This window comes from Juglans microcarpa x Juglans regia, chromosome 6D (assembly GCF_004785595.1).
Source record: "Juglans microcarpa x Juglans regia isolate MS1-56 chromosome 6D, Jm3101_v1.0, whole genome shotgun sequence".
NCBI lineage: Eukaryota > Viridiplantae > Streptophyta > Magnoliopsida > Fagales > Juglandaceae > Juglans > Juglans microcarpa x Juglans regia.
The window spans coordinates 12,545,034-12,565,867 of record NC_054604.1 but is presented as its reverse complement, the minus strand read 5'-3'; the positions used below and the strand labels follow the sequence as shown (position 1 = coordinate 12,565,867).

Below are 20,834 nucleotides of genomic sequence, written 5' to 3'. Positions count from 1 at the left end.
CAAATTGATCAACGAACTCTTTCAATGTGGTCCTCGAATGCACTAAACCATCAAAAAATACATTCATGATTTCCCTTCTCTAAGTTGTGCTCATCCTAGCCCAAAACGTATCTTTTAGATATACATGAATCCAATACATTCACTCACTATACAGACTTTGAAGCCATACATGCTCGTATAAATTGTAAGTATCAAGAAACACCTCCCAAGAGTTCTCAAACTCATTGGGAGTTTGATAATCATAAACTCATTTATGCAATGCAGTCTTCAAACCATAGTTTTATTGGGGATGTGAAACTTCTTAGATAGTTTTCGCATTATATGCCACAAATAATATCCGTGCTAGGTGTTTGAAAAACTATTTCAATAGCATTTTTCATGGCTCTATCATGATCAATGATGATAACTTTTGGAGCTTTCTCATCCATGCATCTCAACCAATTTTCAAATAACTAGGCAAAGGTTTCAGTATTTTTACTTGATATCAAACCTACTCTCAACAGTATGGATTGTCCATGATGGTTAATACTGACAAAAGGGGTGAATGACATGTCGTATTGATTTGTTAGGTATATTGTATCAAATGTCATAACGTCTCCAAAATACCAATATACTACTTTGTTGTGTGCATTAGCCCAAAAAATATATATTTTTTTAATCTTCCACCATCATACAAATCCATCAACGAGTAAAAACTCTCATTCTTATACCGCATTCTCTCAAAATACCCACGAAGTGCATCAGCACCTCATTTGCCTAGTCTAAGGTGTCGAGTTTTGTCAATATAATTTCGAGCATTTTTCTCTATAAATGGAAGTTTCTTGAATACACCAACCTCGACAACCAATGTGCCAAAACTTTTAACCATACTTATGTCTACCTCGTCATTAATGTTTAGCTACCTCTTAATAGAATCATCAATAGCTCGATTACATCTAAAGAATCTTGCATTTCTTGGACTTAGGTCATGGTTGTGTGCATTCTTAATAGTATTTATGCTCAACACCCCACCAACCAAGATTGCATTATGCCTTTCCACCATGCACACAACCAAGTGTTACATATCTAACACTCCTATCCCGATCCCTTTTAGTTCGTTGGGTCATTATGCCAAACCCAACCTATTTTCCATATTTCTTATAGTACTCAATGAGTTCTTACTTAGTTTTAAAAAAAATCCCAGTCGTTGGCTCTGAAACCTCCTTATCATCATTCCCTGGCATTGACTCTAACATCTCCTCATTAGCATTAGAGCTCGACATTGACTCTAAAACCTCCTCCATCAGCATTAGAGCTCGGCATCGGCTCTAAAACCTTCTCATCATTCCTCGACATTAACTCTAATACATCCTCATTAGCATTCCCCTGCGTTGGCTCTAATACCTCTTCATCTACATGTTTCTCTCTCACATTTGGGGTATTTAGATAAGTACTGCTTTCAGAAGAAAATAATGATCGCCTAGTAGATAAGGTGGGTGCAGCCACCTTGTTTGTTTGCACCCACCTTGTTTGTTTGATTACTTCTACTATTTCCTTCCATCCTGTTCATCACAAAAAAAAATTTGTTAGTTTTAGTTCTTCCACACATAGTCTCTTTGTAATAATAAAGAGGAGAAGAAATTAATTGTATATGCATAAGTATCTATCTAATTGCATATGAATAAGTATTGAAATGAGATTGTAGATCATGTCATGGGAATAAACCACTTGGATTCACGCTTCACCCAACAACTTCTGTGTCTGTACAAAATCACAATGGCCATATAAATTTACCGAATAATATTTCATTATATCATATATATATATAAATCTGCCGAACCAAAAGAAATACCAAAAAAAAAGGAAAAAAAAAAAGAAAAATGAAGGTTCACCGCACTTGGATTGGATTCACGCTTCACTCAACCACTTTTGTGTCCATATAAAATCACAATGCCTGTATATATTTACTGAATAATGTTTCATTATATCCTAATATATAAATTTCTCAAATAAAAGAAATGAAAAAAAATTAACAAAAAAATGAAGGTTCAAAGGTTTTACGTGGTTGGTAGTCAACGGTGGTGGAGGAGAAGATGATGTCGATTGTTGCGGACGTCGAATTAAAGAGAGCCGAGAAGAAATACTTCACTTGTTGCTTGCTGAGTGATACACGAGGAAGCCGGTGGTGGAGGACAAAGCTTGAAGAGTGGCCGACTGCATTGGATAAGAGAGACACTAGAGAAAGTTCTGTCAAGATCTATATGACATTTAACCAAAATTGTAGGAGAAATTACAAAAAGATCCATTTCGTGCGCACGCAGGCCCCAATGGGGATTGTATGTAGGTGTAGTCAACCCAAAAATCATACCCAACTTTTTCATCCCGAAGACCTAAACTAAGTTTCACCATTTTTAGCTTTTCCTTATTTTTAGATAGATTTCGAAAATACTACCATTCAAAAGATGAAACCATTTAATCTCAACAATGTCCATCTAAAACATTAGATTCAAAAATCCCCCATATTGAGTTATAAAATTTCTTTCATGACTTTTATCAAAGATTTCAACTTGGGAAAAGAGGGAACACAAAAAAGGACTCCAATTACCAATCAACACAAGGAGATAAACCAAGAAATGCATGAAACTCAATGGATTTAGAAGCAAAATGTTGGACGTGGAACGTAATGGCAGAATATAGTTGCCCTCATGTAGCTCACACAACTTCTAAATGTTGGATGGATTTATAGTTTAGGTTGGGTGTGGAACGTAAAAGTAGCAATATATATATATATATATATATATATATATATAGGTTTGAAAGATCTGGAGGTAAAAATGGTATATTTCTTGGGTAAAAAACTAAGTACGTCAGGATGCTTTGGAGACCACATAAAAGTGCAAGAATTGGTAGTACTATTAGGGAAGTAAGATTTTTGGTCTAGACTGAAAAAATCAACCGGACGGGCCAGTTTCTGTTGAATTGGGCCATACCAATTAGGAGACAAGTCAATCTCGGTCTGTAAGCATATAAAATCTCAAGTTTCAATCAGGTGCTAGGGTAAGATTTTTTCACCCTAGTCTTGATTAAACTGACCAAGTAAAATATATAAATTTTTTAAATAACTTTTTATATATTATTTTATTATTATTTTATAATGAGTTTTAACTAGTTATATAATTAATTATGTAATTTTCTTTTAATCTAATTATTTATGTTTAGATGATATAAAATATTAAGTGTTAAGAGTTTTAAGATAGGATATGGACAATGATAATTATATACACTTTAATTTCCTAGACTTAATTAAAATACTTGAGTATATCTTTGTAATATACCATTGACATATAAAATGTTACATATGCAATTAACTAATATGTCTCGTAAGATATATTAGTTAATAGTGTACTATTACTAGGTTACTAAAACTTACTAGTCAGATGGTTCTCTTGACGTGGCAGCATCACGTAGTGCTGCGTGATTTATTAAAAAAACACAAAAAATTATATTCAAACTAAAAGAGCATCCGAAAATACAAAAAAAAAGAAAAAAAAAAAAGACTGAAACTCTAGGTTCACTCTACCCTTTTGTGTTTAGGTTTTTAAGTTTTTTTTAATAAATCACATGTCATCACAAGGTGGTGCAAGTCAAGAGAACCATCTAAATGGTAAGTTATAGATGACTAAGAAGTATTATTCTGTAGAATAAGTTATGATGGATAAATGGGGCACACAAACCTGGAAATAAAATGGATAACTTGCCAGCAACAATGACAATAAAGATAGGCAAATGTTCTCTCTCTCTCTTTCTCTCTCTCTCCCTCTCCTTCTCTATACATAAAGATGAAAAGAACATTTATGATAAGTAAGAGCATTCCTATCCTGTTCATTGAAGCTTCATTTTCCCTAAATTTTAGGGTTTACATTTGAGATTTTTTCCAAATGCATGCACCATCCGACTCCCCATTTTAGCGCTTGGTTTTGGGGATGCTACAGTGGCTCCCCATATGTACATCCCCAATCCTCCCTTTCGGTTTATCATCCTACACAATGTCTATCTTCCTCAACCTCCTTGCTACCGACCATTAATCGCCTCCCCATCCAGCAGCCCCTTCGGTCGTAGTTTCTGGTAAGGCTCACACACACACACACACACTCTCTCTCTCAACGAGATGCTCTATGTTAATTCATCTTCTTCCTAGCATACACCCATATTACTTCATTGTTTTCAGATTCCATAGCCTTTTACATTCATCTGATGTCGTGCTTTATTCTATGATTTAACTTTACGATTTAACTCGATGTTGATGCCGTGCTTTACTCTATTTTCTTGGGTCTGATTTACACCTTGTCTTGGCTTGTGATTTAGTTGAATTTTCTTATTCTGCAAGTCAAGCCTATAGCACCAAGTTGAACCTCTATATTCTACAAAATTGGGGCTATAATTTATAGTGTTGGTCTCTGACGATCTGTTTAGTTTCCATTTGGGTCTGTGATTTTGCATTTGTAGAAAGTGATTTTGCGGGCTGTGATTTTGCATTTGTATTTGTGATTCTACTGCTCTATGGTTTTAATTTGATTTCACTATCTTTGCATTCATTATTTTTGATTTCATTATTTTTCATGCTTTCATTTTCACTTGAAATATTTCGGGACATCGATACTTTGGTAGTTGGAGATACCATGTTATGAGTTGGATCCTTGTAGTACTAGCGATCATGTATAAAAAAAATTTGAGCCACTACAATTTTTTTTTGTTTCCTTTAGTTAGAGATACCAATTTTGAGCCACTGCAGTTTTTATGTAGTTCCCTCACTTTCTTTCAATCTTCTATTTTGTTTCTTTCATTCTTTTATTTTGTCTATAACCACAAATGTTGTATTGAGATTTTGTAGGGGAAAGTGCTTGTAATTTATCTAAAATTAATAATGTTTTTTTTTCATTCTTGATTGTATCATCTTTAGTCATACCAACAGAAAGACATGGACATATTTTAAATGTCATCATTGGTGAATCATGCTACTTAGTCTATACATATTGACTTATGTGACTAAGGATGAATAACAACATTTTATCGTCCAGGATTACCCATACTTTCTAGCCAATGGTACTTTTCCTTTTCTGAACTGCTATTGTGAATGATTCCAGTTCTATAAGCCAACAAAGCATGAAAAATTTAGTGCCTATTTAGTTTGCATTTAGTGTTACCAGGGAGATAGACAACACTCATTCAACAACACCATCCACCCAAATGCATGCAATTCCATGGAGCTAAGTCTTGTTGGATTATTAAGTCCTGACTCTAAGCAGCATGTGGTCTTGCAGAGCTGTCTCTAATTAATCTATTCGCCTCTCATTTATGAGACTATACGGATAAGCCTTTTGTGGATTCTTTTGATGGTAATGTAAATAGATGATGATAGGCATTGAGTGGTTGTCCACAATCGTCATATATATTGGCTTGGCTGCAAATGTATTCATCATTTTATATTTGTATAGGTTAATTTTATAGGATATGTCTTAAGTAAGTTTTTATATGAATCACTTAATTTTAGTTCTACCTTTGTCCTTTGCAGCTTTTGGTGTTAATTTAGGCCTATTTTCCTGGGCTGCATGTCTAGTGTAAGGTTATGATGATGGTTCTAATTACTCCATGGGAGGAGGTTAATTCACAAGTGTTATTAATGGGGCTCCATCGATTTGGCAAGGTAATCCAAACCCGGATGACTAGCAAGTATTTTGCGATAGTTTTCAGAAGAGGCAATCGGGGTTTAATGTTTTGCATCTATTCGAGGTTGGGCTCTTGTCTTACGCATGCTAAAAAAACCATTCTAAGCTCCATGGAACACATATTCGTTATGGAAGTGGATTTGAATGCTCTTATTCATTTAGCATTGATTCAGTTTCTTTACTATCTATCACTATCTGTTTCTTAAGTGACTAGGATTTATTCATATGATGTTCATTTATTCGACACAACCATTTAGCATTACTTTCTATTATGATCATTACTTTCTGACTTTCTCATTTTTGTTTTGATCATAACTTTCTTACTTTCTCACTTTTGTTTTTATGTTCTTATTCATTTTGCATGCTGCTTAGTATTGAATTTTGTCACTATTTTAATCCATATATTGCTTATCTCATTTCTGTTTTGACAAAGCCTTGTGATATTTGCATGTTGATTTCCTGCTTTTTGGATTTTGGAAATTGAAGAAGCTTGGCAGACACGTCGTGAATTACCGATGTGAATGAATTATTTTATTTGTTTCCTTAGATTAGAGCATTCTTGTCATTGGATTTTCCTTCTCTAACCCCATCGGCTGTGATGATGACAAAACCTCGTGAGGACACAGGAAATTTGGCACATACCTCCACGACATCGTAATTTGGATGGCCATTAAGTAGTGGCAACCGATTGTTGTGGCAATTCGAGGGTGCCAATTTTCTATATTTTACCATTCAGCTCTTGAGTCGACTTGCAAAATCACGTCACTATTGTTCTTAAGTGTCTAACATGTCTACCAACTGTTGTGTGTCTACAATTTTTTAGAGATGGATTTACAAGACCATGAACATATGTACTTCTCCAACCTCCCTAGTCAGGACCCTCAAATTGACCACACTTACAGTGGTCAAAGTCAACAGTCTCCTGTGACTTTTGATGACTATCCACCCCCCAAGTAGAGCCTCTCTCAGTAAGAAAATCAGCCAGGGGTGCGACTTTCACCCTCGAAGAAGACAAGTTACTTGTCTCAACATGGATGTCATCCAGGGAACAGACCAAAAACATGCCCAACTTTAAAAAAAAAATTAGTCAATACTTCAATGAGTACAAAGAAAGTACAATTGAGTGGAGTGTTGGGTTTTTAATACATCAGTGATCGGCCATTCATAAGGCGATCAATAAATTATGTGCTAAATTGGCCCAAGTCAAAAGGTTAAATCAAAGTGGCATGACCAAGCAAGATAAGGAATAACCATTCACTTTTATATGCTTTTGGCATTTGCTTTTTTATGAGTTATGTTTTCTTTATATGGTTGGTCATTAATTTTGCCATTTTATTCTTTAATTGCAAGTTTGACAAAGTAAAGATCATGTACCAACTACTGGAGAAAACCTTCTTTCAATTCAAGCATAGTTGGCACCTGTTGAAGGACCAACCTAAATGGATTCAGCATTACACAAAGGACAGTCCAAAGCTAAGTTGCTGGTGTAGATTAAGTTTGTGATATCGAGGCGCAGATGAGATTGTTGAGCTGAGCAAGTTAAAGTATATTCTTTTGGAAGAGTCACGCACTAAAGAGAAAAGAGTTTTTTTGGCTCACGGCCGAGAAGATGCAATATGATCAAGAAAGAGAGGGAAATAAAATTCGACAAGAGAACGAGAGACTGAGGTTAGAAGCTGAGAAACTGGAATTCGCGCGGAGGGAAGTGGACGAGAGAGTGGAGAGAGAGCGGTTGGAGAGAGAAGAAAATCATGCTGATCAATGTGAGTACCTAATTGTCTAGACTACAACGGATATATTTCCAGCAACGTCAAAGGAAAATCATGGCGAGATGCAATGCTAAACAAAACTGACTTTGTTTCCTTATGTAATTTGTTTGTTATTGAGGCAAAGTAGAATTTGTATAATTTTGAAAACATTAATCAGTGAGTTTAAGGTTGAGGTTGGCTATTATTGTTAAACACTTGGATGTATGTATGTTATACTTTGTACCTTTGGTGGTATTTATTCTAGAAGCTTAAAGATGTTGACAATGAATTTGTGCATGGATAGAATCTATTGATAAGTTTGGCATTACAACTACTTAAAATATTACAAATAATGAACATATTATAGCAATAATTTGCATGTTCTTAAGAAAACATGTTTAAGGGAATGGAAATTAAAGAAGCATGAATATATAGTCACTACTAATCAGAAGATAAAATATAATGGATTGCTGCTAGTCTATTGTTGGGAATAAAATTGTCATTGATGTTCAATTAGATATGCTTGGAGCTAATGATTTGACGAGATGTCTCTAATTTTATGATGACACTGAATGAAGTTCGTAAGTTCGGTTGTAGGATTGCGCGACAGTTCCGGAATATCAACATTAACTTGATCATACTCGATGTTCGGACTCTGATTATCATCATGCTCGTCTTCGATGATTATGTTATGTAGAATAACACATGCTTTCATTATATGTTAGCTCCTTCATCTTGAACATTCGTGAAGGTTCACAAATAATTGCAAATCGTTGTTGAATGACCCAAAATGCACGCTTTACATCATTTATTGCTGATTTTTGTGCTGCTGCAAAATTTTTCTTCTTATTCCCTTGTGGAGATGAAATGTCTTCACAAATGTTGACCACTTTAGATAAATACAATCGGTAAGGTAGTACCCCATAGTGTAGTCATTGACATTGATTGAGTAATTTACTGGAGGAGCATGCCCTTGGGCAAGTTTCATGAAAATAAATGATCTCTCTAACACATTGATATCGTTATGTGAATTGGTTATACCAAGAAATGCATCTCATATCCAAAGATCATATGAAACAACCACTTCTAAAATAATAGTTGGTTCACGATTGTGGCCGGATTACATACCTTTCCAGATAGCAGGACAATTTTTCCACTTTCAATGCATGCAATCAATGCTTCCCAACATTCTTGAGAATCCACGTTGTTCACTAATCGTGAGCAATCTAGCAATATCATTGGCATTTAGAGACCGCAAATATTTATTAGAAAAAGTATTTACGATTATCTTCACAAATTTTTTTAGGCTCTTTATTGCGGTGCTTTCTCTAATCCGTATGTATTCATCCATAAAATCAACAGTGGCTCCATACGCGAACTTTCTAAGTGCAACGGTTATCTTTTGCATAGAAGATAAACCTAGTCTTCCAACATTATCTCTTCTTTAGATGAAGTAGGGCTCGTAAGCCTCTACTTTATGTTGAATACGAAGAAATATCAGACGACTCATACAAAATCTCTTTTGAAATAGATTTGAGGGATATACTGGTGCTTCTACAAAATAGTCGCGAAATAGCCGTTCGTGCCCTTGAATATGATCACATCGAATATACTTATGAAGTTTGCGATTGCCACGATACCTCGATGTTGATCTGTCATCGTCATTAAGAACAACATCCAACTCATATTCAGAGGATAAGTTAAGCAGCAATTTGTGAAAGAATGAACGAGCCATTTAATGAAGAGAGTGGAAGATGAGGCCGGAATGACAAATTTATCTTTAAGATGAAATCATACTTGGGTTCCTGAGAATGTGAATGGAGCAAAAAAACTTATTTGTATAGAAAAAATTTACCGTTACATATATGACAAATAATGTTACCGTTAGAAGGTAGACAAAAAATATTACCGTTGGAAAAATGACAAAAAAAGTTACCTTTGGCGAAAGGATAAAAAATGTTATCTTTGGAGAAATGACAAAAAATGTTATTGTCGTCACACAGAGAAGATGTGTTACCGTTGGAGAAAGGGGAACAAAATATTACCATTATATAAAAGAACAAAAAATGTTACCATTAGACAAATGCAAATCAAATATTACAGTTATATATACGGGCAAAACCATATTAAAAAATACTATCGCATTGGAAAATGCTCATATTCAAAAAAAATATTATTTGTGATACCAAAATAGTGTGAAAACTATTATTGTACCCGAGAAGAAAAAATCATATAAGTGTTTACAAAATTAGTAGAATGTAATATTTGAAAAAGACAAAAGAGTTAGTAGTTAAGAATATAAATGGAAGTGAAAAAATACTGATAAAGAAAGAATAGGAAAATATTATTTTAATAAAATAGAGAATGATAGGGGTGAGATGTATGAGGTTTTTTAAAGATAAGTAAAACTTAAGAGAAAATTATAGGAAGTGTGATTTCTAGCTAAATTTTAGGAAATATTATAAGGAACCGGATGGGAATACCCGACAAATGATAAAAGAACCTTTAAGATTAAGGTTGTGCGTAGTACAAGTGGTTAATGAGACAAATTAAGCTGCTATATTTCCCACGCAAAAAACTCCAAACGGGGGGAGAACGAAAGAAACGTTTAATGCTACCAGCATAGGCACCAATGTGCATGAGGACACCTTAACCAGTGAAGAATCCTCGACTATAAATAGCCCTATAAACAAGGTCAAAATCTTCTTGAACCCCCGTTTCATTGTCTTTGCTCACAAAGTTTCTTCCATTCAGGGTCTCTAAATTTAAGCATCAGAATCATTCTAAACTGGGGTTACTCCTAATATAATCCTCTTCTATCATGCATACTAGCTTAGTCAACGAAGGAGGTGATTATTGGTATCAGAAACTATACTAACATGTTGTATCACTTGCCATTAATTGGTAAATCTAACTTGAATCACCCAAGAGATTCATTAAAGGCACATTTTGTAAGCACTCACAGATTAAATGGCATAAAAGTGGCACAACAAAGAAAGAGGCCAACAAATGGTGCCATTGACTCTGAAACAACTTTAATTTAGGTTCATAACTACATCTCACATGAGTAAACACTTTCAAGCAAATGTGTGCTTTTAAAGAGATTCGGAATAAGTACCCAAAGTTTAGAGGAATGTGAACCACATTGAAATTTAGTGAAGATTGTGCATCTATAAATTGCCAAACGATAACATGAGAGAACTAAAAGGGTTACTTAAAATAACATACCATTAGTTAACGGTCACACAATGAGCAGAAGCTAGGATATGGGCAAAGCCGCATAAATGATTAGTTTTGCAGGTAATACACACTTCCAAACACTTCAAAATTGATTTTCTAACCTAGATAATCATAATCTTCGGTTTTGCATTAGTTTTTGAGTAGTTAAGAACTACTCTTGGATTTTGAGGATTCTTTTTTTCTTTTTTTTCTTTTGGGATAGTTTATAAGTACTTGGGCTTGCAGTTTCTATTGCAGCCTCTAGCATTCCTATTGTAGGTACTTGTGTCTAAACTCTACCCATGCCAGAAAAGTTAAAAGAACCTTCTCAAATCATCGTTTGGTCCTCTGACCTCTCTGCTAGGATTCAAATATGATTATAAATGCTACCCTATTTGTTTATAGATTGAATTAACAGTTATCTCATATTAGGATACTGGAGTCTTTAATTTTTTTTTTTTGTAAGCAAGGTGATATTAAAACTACATTACAAATATTCAGCAGTCATCATAATCTAAATATATTCCATAGGTGGATCTTTTCCATTGGGGAAGCTAAGCAAACTTGGTGGGATTAGGATTAGGATTAGGTGGATGTTTCCAACGGTCTGCGTAGAAGCTGCCCATTGCGCCACATTGTGCGCACATCGGTTCTTTGTCCAAAGAATTTTTACCATAGACCAGTTTTCAAAGGTCTCTAGGTTGTGCTTAATGTCATTGATGGTAACTTGCATGGTCTAGTCCGTGTTAGGATTAAAAGAGGTCACTGCCTTTACCACCTGCTGTGAGTCACCTTTGATGGCAATTTTTCTCCACTTTCTTTGCATGGCTTCTTTTATACCCATCAATGCTGCTGCTGCTTCTCCTATATTGGAATTGGTATGGGGAATAAGATCAGTTCTGACAAACAAAATATCTCCTGCATTTGTTTTTCCTAGTGCTGCAATTATGTTCCCTTCTTTCCTGACTGCTACATCAAAATATATCTCATGAAAGTCCCGTGGAGTTTGATGGTGTAGCTCTTCTTCAATCTGTTTTTATTTTTTTTTTTCTGATCAAGCATTTCTGTGTTCAGCATAGCTTCTTCGGACTGTGGCTACAAATGTCATTGGAGAGGGGCAAGGTGAATTGTGAATCACTTTGTTTCTCAGGAACCATATATTATCCATTGCTAAGACAGCAAACAGTTGGTTTTGTTGTTCTTCCTCAGGAATGCCTAGACCAGTCGTTGGATAGATAATAATGTCAATCTAGCTGTCGATGGTTTACGTAGGATTCTTGAGAAGGCACAGCTTAAGAAAAGGTGAGGCAGATCTTCCTCCTCTGCATTGCAAAGTGTAGACGGTGTTTGCTTTGTTTCCATTCGGATGACTCTTTTAAGATTAGACCTGGTGGGAAGAATGTTGTGACTCACTTTCTATAGGAAGAGTTTGAGCCTATCTTGAGTTTTGAGCTTCCAAAGCTTTTTCCATCTAAGAGATTTGTGTTGGACAGGTATGGTTTGATGAGAATTTTTTAAGGCTGCATATGCTGATTTGACTAAGAATTGTCCTGAGGTATGGTAGGTCCAGTTTAAACTATCATTAAGAGAATGAAAGTTAATGCTGGACAATGGTATTTTTTGTATTTATTGGACAGTTTCTTCAGTAAAGAGTGCTTGGAGCAGAATAATGTTCCATCTCCTCGAGTTCTTCTAGGGTGAGCTCAGATACTGTCATGTCTTGGTCCCTCCAAACATTTTCAAGTTTTGGAGAGTCTTCATTTAGTATAAAATATGGGATATTATTTTAATTATTATATTTCTAAAAGTGATTAGATTAATAAGTAAAATGACCAAAACACTCCTTGTAAGCAATTCGAATGCCTAGATCTCTTTCAAAGTCGCTAAAACTTAATTCCAAGTGATCTCACTATCATGTAACTTTCCACTCCCGAGGCTCTCAATCATACAACCAAACCTATATGAGTATTCAACTTCTACCCAGGTGGGCTATGGCATTTACCTTATAACTTGGTCATTTTTTCCTCTCCCTTTTACGTGTAACTTTATTTGAGGGATGAAAACGAAATTTCACAACAGTTAATCGTTCCACCCACTTCAGATATAGAATAGAACCCCATTCCATTCCACTTATTCTCTCCTTCCATTTATGAATTGAACTGTTCCGTTCATTCCATTTCTTTCAGAACCTCTCCATACAAACTACAAGAACCCTTGAGACATTAAATAGAACCCCATTCCATTCCAGAAAACCTAGACTTTCAACCCTAGTGTGAAAGTTTACAAGAAAAACCTGGTGTGAAGAATCAGATCACTTACAATATTTCACTTCAAGAAATAAATCAGATGGGAGCTCACGTCCTACTTAAGTAGTTTTCAGCAAATAATGCTCTAGTTTGTCATATATTTTTGTTGAAGATGATAGAAACAAATTTAAAACTAACTTGTAATAAAGTAAATTCCTCAAGTGAAAAACTTAAAAGTAAATCTCTATGTTTTATTATTGTTCTTAAATAATACCATACCTCTGTCCTAACATGTAAGAAAGGTGCCAAACCTCGAAGAAAAAGTGAGAATGAAAAATTGTTTTACAATAAAGTAGATTTACATACAGATAATTACATATCATGCCAGGGAATTGAAGAATACACAGCGGTGTAAATTCACCCAGAGGCATAAGAGGAACAAGAATATGAATAAAGACCGGTTTCACCTACCATCGTTAATAGTGTCATGGAGCTTGGGTTTAGTAACTTTTACAGGTGAATTCTCTGCATCACCTACCATACTTGTACTTGCTGATGAGTTGAAATAGCTTGCATCATTTCCTTTAGTTGCAACGTCACTCATTGAGCTGGTAATGTCATCAAATTTCCAATCGGTCAAATATCCAGGCCTTGAAGTTACAGAGCTCACCTCAGCATCTCCTGAAAGCATTGCCACCACACGTGACATTGTTGGCCGTAACGCCGGGGATGCTTGAGTGCACAAAAGGGATATTCCTATCAAGCGTTTTACTTCTTCTTCATTGTATTCTAATAATGTAGAGTCCACAACATCAACTTCACAGTTGTTTTCATGTAGGTGCCAAGCCTGAGAAAGATATGTTATCTGGATTCAGAATATATAATAAAGGTGGTGGTAGTGGGAATTCTAGTTGTTTTGATGAAACCGATTATGTTTTGCAGAAGATCTACTTAAATCCAATTGTTTTCTGTAACTCTTCACAGGCTCATTTTGTGATTCTAAAACTCAATCCATATCTTCATAATATGTACAATGATGTATGCATAATTGATGACCCCGTTTTGACACTTCCATATTCTATCAAAGAAAGTTGGTGTAAACTTTGAAAATCTGTACCATCGAATACAAAAAATAAATATAAAAAGGGAAAGCAAAATATAACTTGCATCTTATCTTGAGTTATGAAAATGAATCTGAAAGATGCCATTACCTAGTGGTCACACAAGAAGTGTCTTAATAGGGGAGTTTTGGCTGAGAAGACTCATTTCATTTCCTATTAAGGGACTCATGTTCAGATGCTCCATACAAGCAGTTAAAAATTATTCTGCTTCAATGGGACCTCCCAAATCTTCTCTTGATATAATCTAATCTTCAATTTTTGGCAGAAGCAAAATATTATAGATTTGTGGATGGTCATGACTGTCATGAACCCCAAACCCATACCGAGAGACAGATAAATAATACTGGAATTTTTCAAAGGAGTGAAATTCATCTCATTAAAGAAAGATAACAATTGTGCATATGGAGCAGGTGAAGTTGTTCATACCCATTCAAGTAGATACATCTTTTCTTCTTCCAAGCTTGAGTCAGAATTTGACCTTCCGCTAACAACCTCCAGAGCAACAACACCAAAGGCAAACACATCAGCTTTCTCTGTAAGGTGTCCACGCATGGCATACTCTGGGGCAAGATACCCACTACAATGAAAAAAATGATCCAATTTAGTACTACAACGAATAAAGGATCATACAGTTCAGAAAGATGAGTAATGTGACTAGCTAAAGCTTTCAGAATCATACATAGTCCCTGCAACACGCGTGCTTATGTGGGTCTTTTTATCGTCATAAAGCTTGGCCAAGCCAAAGTCTGATATTTTGGGGATGAGCTCAGAGTCAAGCAGGATATTACTGGCCTTCACATCTCTGTGTACAATTCGAAGCCGTGACTCCTCGTGTAGATATGCTAAACCTCTTGCAACGCCCAAGCATATATCTTGGCGTGTTGACCAATTGAGATTCAAACTTCTCTTTCCTGCCCCATGTAAGCATATAAACTCAATCTACATAAGATACCTGGCACATATACACAGATCATGTGTGTTTATACACAAAGAGCAAAGATGCATTCACATACCAAATAATGCCTGATCAAGACTTCTATTCTCCAGAAACTCATAAACAAGGAGCCGTTTATCTCCCTCAATGCAACATCCGTAGAGTTTCACAAGGTTACGGTGTTGCACAGCAGATATAGTAGCAATTTCTGCTATGAACTGGTTCTTTCCTTGAGGTGATGCTACGGACAGTTGTTTCACGGCAATTACTCTGCCATCACTAAGTGCTCCCTACTCAGCACAAAAGTTTTAAAAGAAAACGTTAAAGGAGAAATATTACCCACCTGCAGATGATTTTAATCTATTAGTTTCAACAGAAAATTGTAGTCTGGCCGATTGGAGACAATGGCTTAAATAGATGAAATCTACACCTAGTGGCTTATTGACGGCTCATTGACACTATAAAGTCACATGGTATCTACTTAGACATAATTTATAAGGATAAAAATCAGAAACTTAGGTGCATTGTGATTATTTTCACCATGAAATTGTATGTCCAGTCCAATTGTTCTCAATTTATGAATCATATACCATTCAATGGAAAACCATCGGGCAGGGATGGCAAGACTACCCCGGATTTTTTTTTTTAAATTTTTGTTATAAGAAAATTGAACATAAAGTGGATAAGAAGACTACCCCAGAATTGTTCTTCTAAGAGCTCAAATGCTTTCATTTGTTGCATAGCTCCAATATTTAAACACCAGAACTTTCTTCTCCCGAGTGTTTTATCCTCCAATGATACACACGATACTTACAGAACACTATAAAATACCAAAAAGATCATTTCTGGATCCCCTTACATAGACCAGGTAACATACCATAAAATTTATAGAAGAAACAAAAAAACTCATTATCCGATGCTCCTAGACCCTAGAAATAGATAAAGCCTTCTAAATGTGATGTGATGCATCTTCAATTATTTTTGTATCACTTTATTGCTAGAACAATTTGCAATTTTCAGAATCGCACCAATCACAAGCACAACATATCAAGGTATGGAGTGCGTGCAGTTTCACACTAATAAATAGAAGAAAAGGAAAAATATAAGGACTAACAAAGAAATAAAGAGAAAAAGGGTAATGTTGCAAGCTGTCGTTACTGCTTGGAAAATCAAATAGATGTATAGTAGCTCTAGACTTGTATCAGATAGCAAACTCTAAGACACTGACATAGGCTCAGACACTTTGTGTCCTTGATTAGAGAAGGGCTTACCTTATAGACAGGTCCAAATCCTCCCTCTCCAAGCTTATTAGCAGGATTAAAATCTTCTGTAGCTGTCTTTAGTTCAGCATAACTGAAAGTGAAAGGTCTGGCATCTATTCCTAAGAGCACTGCAATGTCAACATAAACAAGCTGTGACTTCGAAGCCATTGTCCAATAATTAATTAGCATGAGTGGTTTGCAAGTGAAAAATACAACAAAACTTTTTCATGTTAAATCAAGAGTCTCCTATTCTTAAGCATCAGCAAGCAATAAGCTTTATCCAGAATGTTGTTGGACTGAAGATGGGGGGAAGATATGGTAGTAAGAATATATGGGAAGTTGACTATACGCCAAAGCTTCATTGCCACAATATAACTTATGTTTAGGCCTACCTCTAGGTGATTTGTAAGTGCATCTGTGTGTTTGTGTTACCGAGAAAAAAACACAAAAAATGTTCTGGCAAAAATGCTTTGATGTAACTGTTGTTTGTACATAAATGTTTCATGACACACCACGTTTTGTGCTTGACACTCTATCCAGCATGCAGAGACCATCTCAATCATAAATATATAGTCACACGTAGGCAAAAGTTGCAGTTTTTTAATACACATGACTGACTCTATGAAATTTGACAGCTATCACAAATCATATTCTGGCTTCTGGCTTACCTTCATCATCATTGAGTGGAAGCTGTTTTCTTCTTTTAACAAAATAGAAAACCACAAAAACAGAGAGAAAGCTTAAAACTCCAGCACCAACAACAATACCCACGATCAGACCAGTCCTATACTTCTTGCTGCTTGGAGGTTCATTACTAACAGTGGGTTCAAAATCTATACAAAAACAAGGTAGTCAATAACATGCTACCAGCACAAGGAGAAAAGCAGGACCTAATCTTTTGACATTCATAAAAAATTCTACATTACCTGGGGTGGCACTGATGGCAGAAATTGAAGGTCCATAAGTACCTTGAGCAGGTATGCAGCAAGTCCCTTTCCCAGCCCAAAACAGATGGATTTCGAGGTAGTTTTCTGATACCTGAACCGTGAATTCCTTCCGGACAGGTTGGTTAGACCCACCAGCCTCCTTGCGTATGTCAAAATCCTTAAAAGAACGATTCCCCTGGAATAGGCAAAGTAAAAAATTTAAGACAAAGCACAAACAAAGATAAAATAAAGGAGGTTATTGTTTTATGAAAAAAATAAATAGGACCAACATCAACAGTTTCGTCCAAGATGCTCACCCTAATTACAGAGGATTCGGGGAGTTAAAAATTACATTTGGTTTTCGGAAATTATTTTGCATAAATATTGTGAAAAACTTACAGAAGCAATTGCTGTCCCATAACCCAAGTTTGGGGAAAAAAATAATTCAACAGTTAGAGACATTTTGTGGAGGGGGAAATAGAGAACCTACAGTGGTCAACATCTTTGATATTCAAGGTAAATTCTGGAATGATGAATTACACAGCCAATAAATTTGTACGAACGCATTCTTTTCTCTTTATAACTCCAATATACAAACTCATGAGATGCTCACTATAAAACTTTTTGAGGCCATCATAATCTCATGTCATAATGTTTGATTGTTGTCATCCTACACAGTTATGCTTATCAAAAGAAAATAATTATATACCAGGAACAACAGCTATACAGAGAAAATTCACACTGTATCAGGTTGTTTCAAAATCAAATTTGCCGTAATAAATCTCTAACAACTATTTCTTATACCTACAACTTTGGTGATTTTGTTCACCCTTCGAGTTTTTTTCTCTCCATACATTTTTCTCCTAAGTATTGACATTGAAGAAGGTTCCCATGGATTTTGATTGAGATTCACATGATTTTGGAGTATTAGTTTTTATAGTTAAGGATGGCTAGAAAGGCAGTCTTTATAGAATTGAAGTTATTTGAGTTAGTGCATGTAGGAAGCAAAGCTCTACGTATCATTGAGAGGGGAAGGAAGGTGACTAAAGAGTTGGTAACCAGTTTCACCACTGCGAGATGGGTTGTGCAGTCTCTTGAAGGCTGTGGCCAAGCAGATGCCAAGAAGGGTTACATAAAAACTTTCAGTTATGGAAGCAGTGCTTATATTGCTCAGAGATCCTCCAATGCCTTCGATAGACACATGGCCTTTGTGGAATATAGAGGTTGTGGCAGAAGAAGCATCATCATTGTCCCAGAAGATGTTGGAAGTCAAGGATGGAGAAGGCTAGCGTTGGAGATCAGGGAGATGAGTGGTGGTGGGGTGAAAAATGTAGGGGAGAAGTATGGGAGGGAGGTCCCCAATCACCTTCCTGTACAGAACAACACCTCTTTCAAGACCTATGCTGAGGCTGTAGTTGGTGTTGGTCCAGCCATGAGAGGAACTGCTACTAGTCCAGATTTTGAATTGAAGGGCAAGGAAGGAATTTTGAAGGAGAAGGGTAGAATGGAATGGCATGACAGAGATGTTTACACAAGAAGGGATGGAGGTCCTCTGATCAAGGGGAAAGTAGCTGAGAAGGTTTCCCTACTTAAAATAAAGGAGGAATTGATAGCTGAGAGGGAGAGGCTCACAAGATTAATTGATAGCATTGAGTTGGACTTGGGTATGGACCCGGGGTCTGGAATAGTAAGTGGAGCCCCTAAGGCTGTGAGAATACAAGTGCAGATGTTGGGCCTGTAGAAGGTAACAGGAAGAGTTGGTAGACCAGATAAGGAGTGGGCTGGCCAGCATACAGGCCCAAGAAGTAGGCCTAGAAAAGGCAGGCCTGGAGAAGGTGGGCCCGAGAAGCAGACATGGAGATGGAGGGCCAAGCTCTCAGGCCCATCCACGTACGAGGTAGGGTCATCATCCGGCGCGTCTCTACTAGCGACGGACGACCACCGGACGGGACCACCACAGACTTGGTCGACGGGAGCAGGCGAACTGGTGGCTAGTCTCCTGGACGATGGGGGAGTGACGGCAGCGCTGCCATCAAGCTCTAAGGTCTCTATTATGGTACTCGAAGCAGAAAATATCGTCGAACCTGGTCCAACAACTATGGAATATTCACAGACCACGCCAATAGCTAAAATGATCACTCTCTTTAGGTCGGAAATGGACTGTACTGAGGTGAGGGGTGGTGAGGTTGTAACGGAAACAACGGGATGCGTGTTGGCACTGGTTCCTTTCGATGGTGAAGGGGGACCACCACAGACTTGGTCGACGGGGGCAGGCGAACTTGGTGGCTGGTCTCTCGGACGAGAGGGGAGTGACAGTGGCGCTGCCGTCAAGCACTAGGGAACCTGTTACGGTTCTCAAAGCAGAAAATGACGCCGAAGAGCCACAGATTACGCCGACGGCTAAAATGACTGGCCTTTTGAGATTGGACATGGATTTTGGTAGTGCAGGGACAGCAGACACAGCTTCCTTGGCGTGTGAAGATGAGTGTTGCTGGGAAGACCCTCTCCCTCTGATATCCCTGCATCCGTTTAAGAACAGTAATTCTCAGGCTTCAAGTTGGGTCCTGAACAAGGCAAAGGAGATGCAATTCAGCATGGGGATTTTATGTGATGGTTTTGAGGACCAGCTCATTGCCCTCTTAGCAGCTATGGAAACTGGGAAGAACAGTTTGGGATCACCTAGGGAGCTTGCATCAGCCAAGAAGCGAGCAACAAAACTCCATAGACTTGACTGGACAGTAAATGATGGAGTAAATGGAAAGAGCTCTAACCGGGGAAGAGTGAGGGGAAGGGCAAAAGATGTGGTTTGATGAAACCAAAGATTATTTCTTGGAACGTAAGGGGGCTGAATGAGAAAGACAAACGTCTTATAGTTAGAAATCAGCTTCGTAAATGGTAGGTGGACATTGTATGTTTACAAGAAACGAAACTTGCGGTTATTTCTCTGCGTATCATTAGAAGTTTGTGGGGTTGTAGTCAAGTGGGATGGCATTATTTACCGTCCATTGGAGCATCTGGGGGTATATCAGTAATGTGGGACAGGAGGGTGGTGGAGAAAATGGAGGATTTTCTGGGAGATTACGTGGCGGCATGCTCGTTCAAGAATGTCATGGATGGGTTTCAATGGGCGTTCGCTGGAGTTTACGGGCCTAATCTTGATCGGTCCAGAAGTTTATTATGGGATGAGTTGGCTGGTATTGGCAGCGTATGGCACCTACCTTGGTGTATCGGTAGTGATTTCAACGTCACTCGTTTTCCGAGTGAGAGATTGGGTGGTTCGGGTTTCAATCCATCTATGGTAGACTTCTCTACCTTCATCTCTGAGCAAAATTTACAGGATCTTCCTCTTGCAGGTGGCTCTTTCACTCGGTCTAGCAACCGAGATCTTCCATCTTGGTCTAGGCTAGACAGATTTATAATCTCACCAGATTGGGAGGCTCATTACCCAGACCTTATTCAGAAGAGATTACCCAGGCTATGTTTGGACCACTTTCCCATCCTTTTGAACTGCGGAGGCATTAGAAGAGGTCCAAGATAATTCAAATTTGAGAACATGTGGTTGAAGTCTGAGGGTTTCCTGGACAGAATACGTCAATGGTGGTCATCTTATCAGTTTCATGGCAATCCTAGTTATATTCTGGCCTGTAAATTAAATTCTTTGAAAAAGGATTTA

The 20,834-nt window shown here is 37.0% G+C and overlaps 1 protein-coding gene across 4 annotated transcripts in view; it reads right to left on the bottom strand.

The window, feature by feature from the left end:
* Nucleotides 1–13,148: 13,148 nt before the first annotated feature.
* Nucleotides 13,149–20,834, bottom strand: part of LOC121234305 (probable LRR receptor-like serine/threonine-protein kinase At1g56140) — a 55,007-nt gene continuing 47,321 nt past the window's right edge. For all 4 annotated transcript variants that reach the window (XM_041130199.1, XM_041130201.1, XM_041130200.1 and 1 more), the window contains 7 exons: nucleotides 17,162–17,357; nucleotides 16,904–17,068; nucleotides 16,245–16,363; nucleotides 15,053–15,263; nucleotides 14,719–14,950; nucleotides 14,466–14,616; nucleotides 13,149–13,765 (listed from right to left, as the gene is read on the bottom strand). In XM_041130199.1, coding sequence (XP_040986133.1) covers nucleotides 13,382–13,765; nucleotides 14,466–14,616; nucleotides 14,719–14,950; nucleotides 15,053–15,263; nucleotides 16,245–16,363; nucleotides 16,904–17,068; nucleotides 17,162–17,357 — 1,458 coding nt within the window. In that variant the 3' untranslated portion in view covers nucleotides 13,149–13,381. The remainder of the gene's footprint in view (nucleotides 13,766–14,465; nucleotides 14,617–14,718; nucleotides 14,951–15,052; nucleotides 15,264–16,244; nucleotides 16,364–16,903; nucleotides 17,069–17,161; nucleotides 17,358–20,834) is intronic.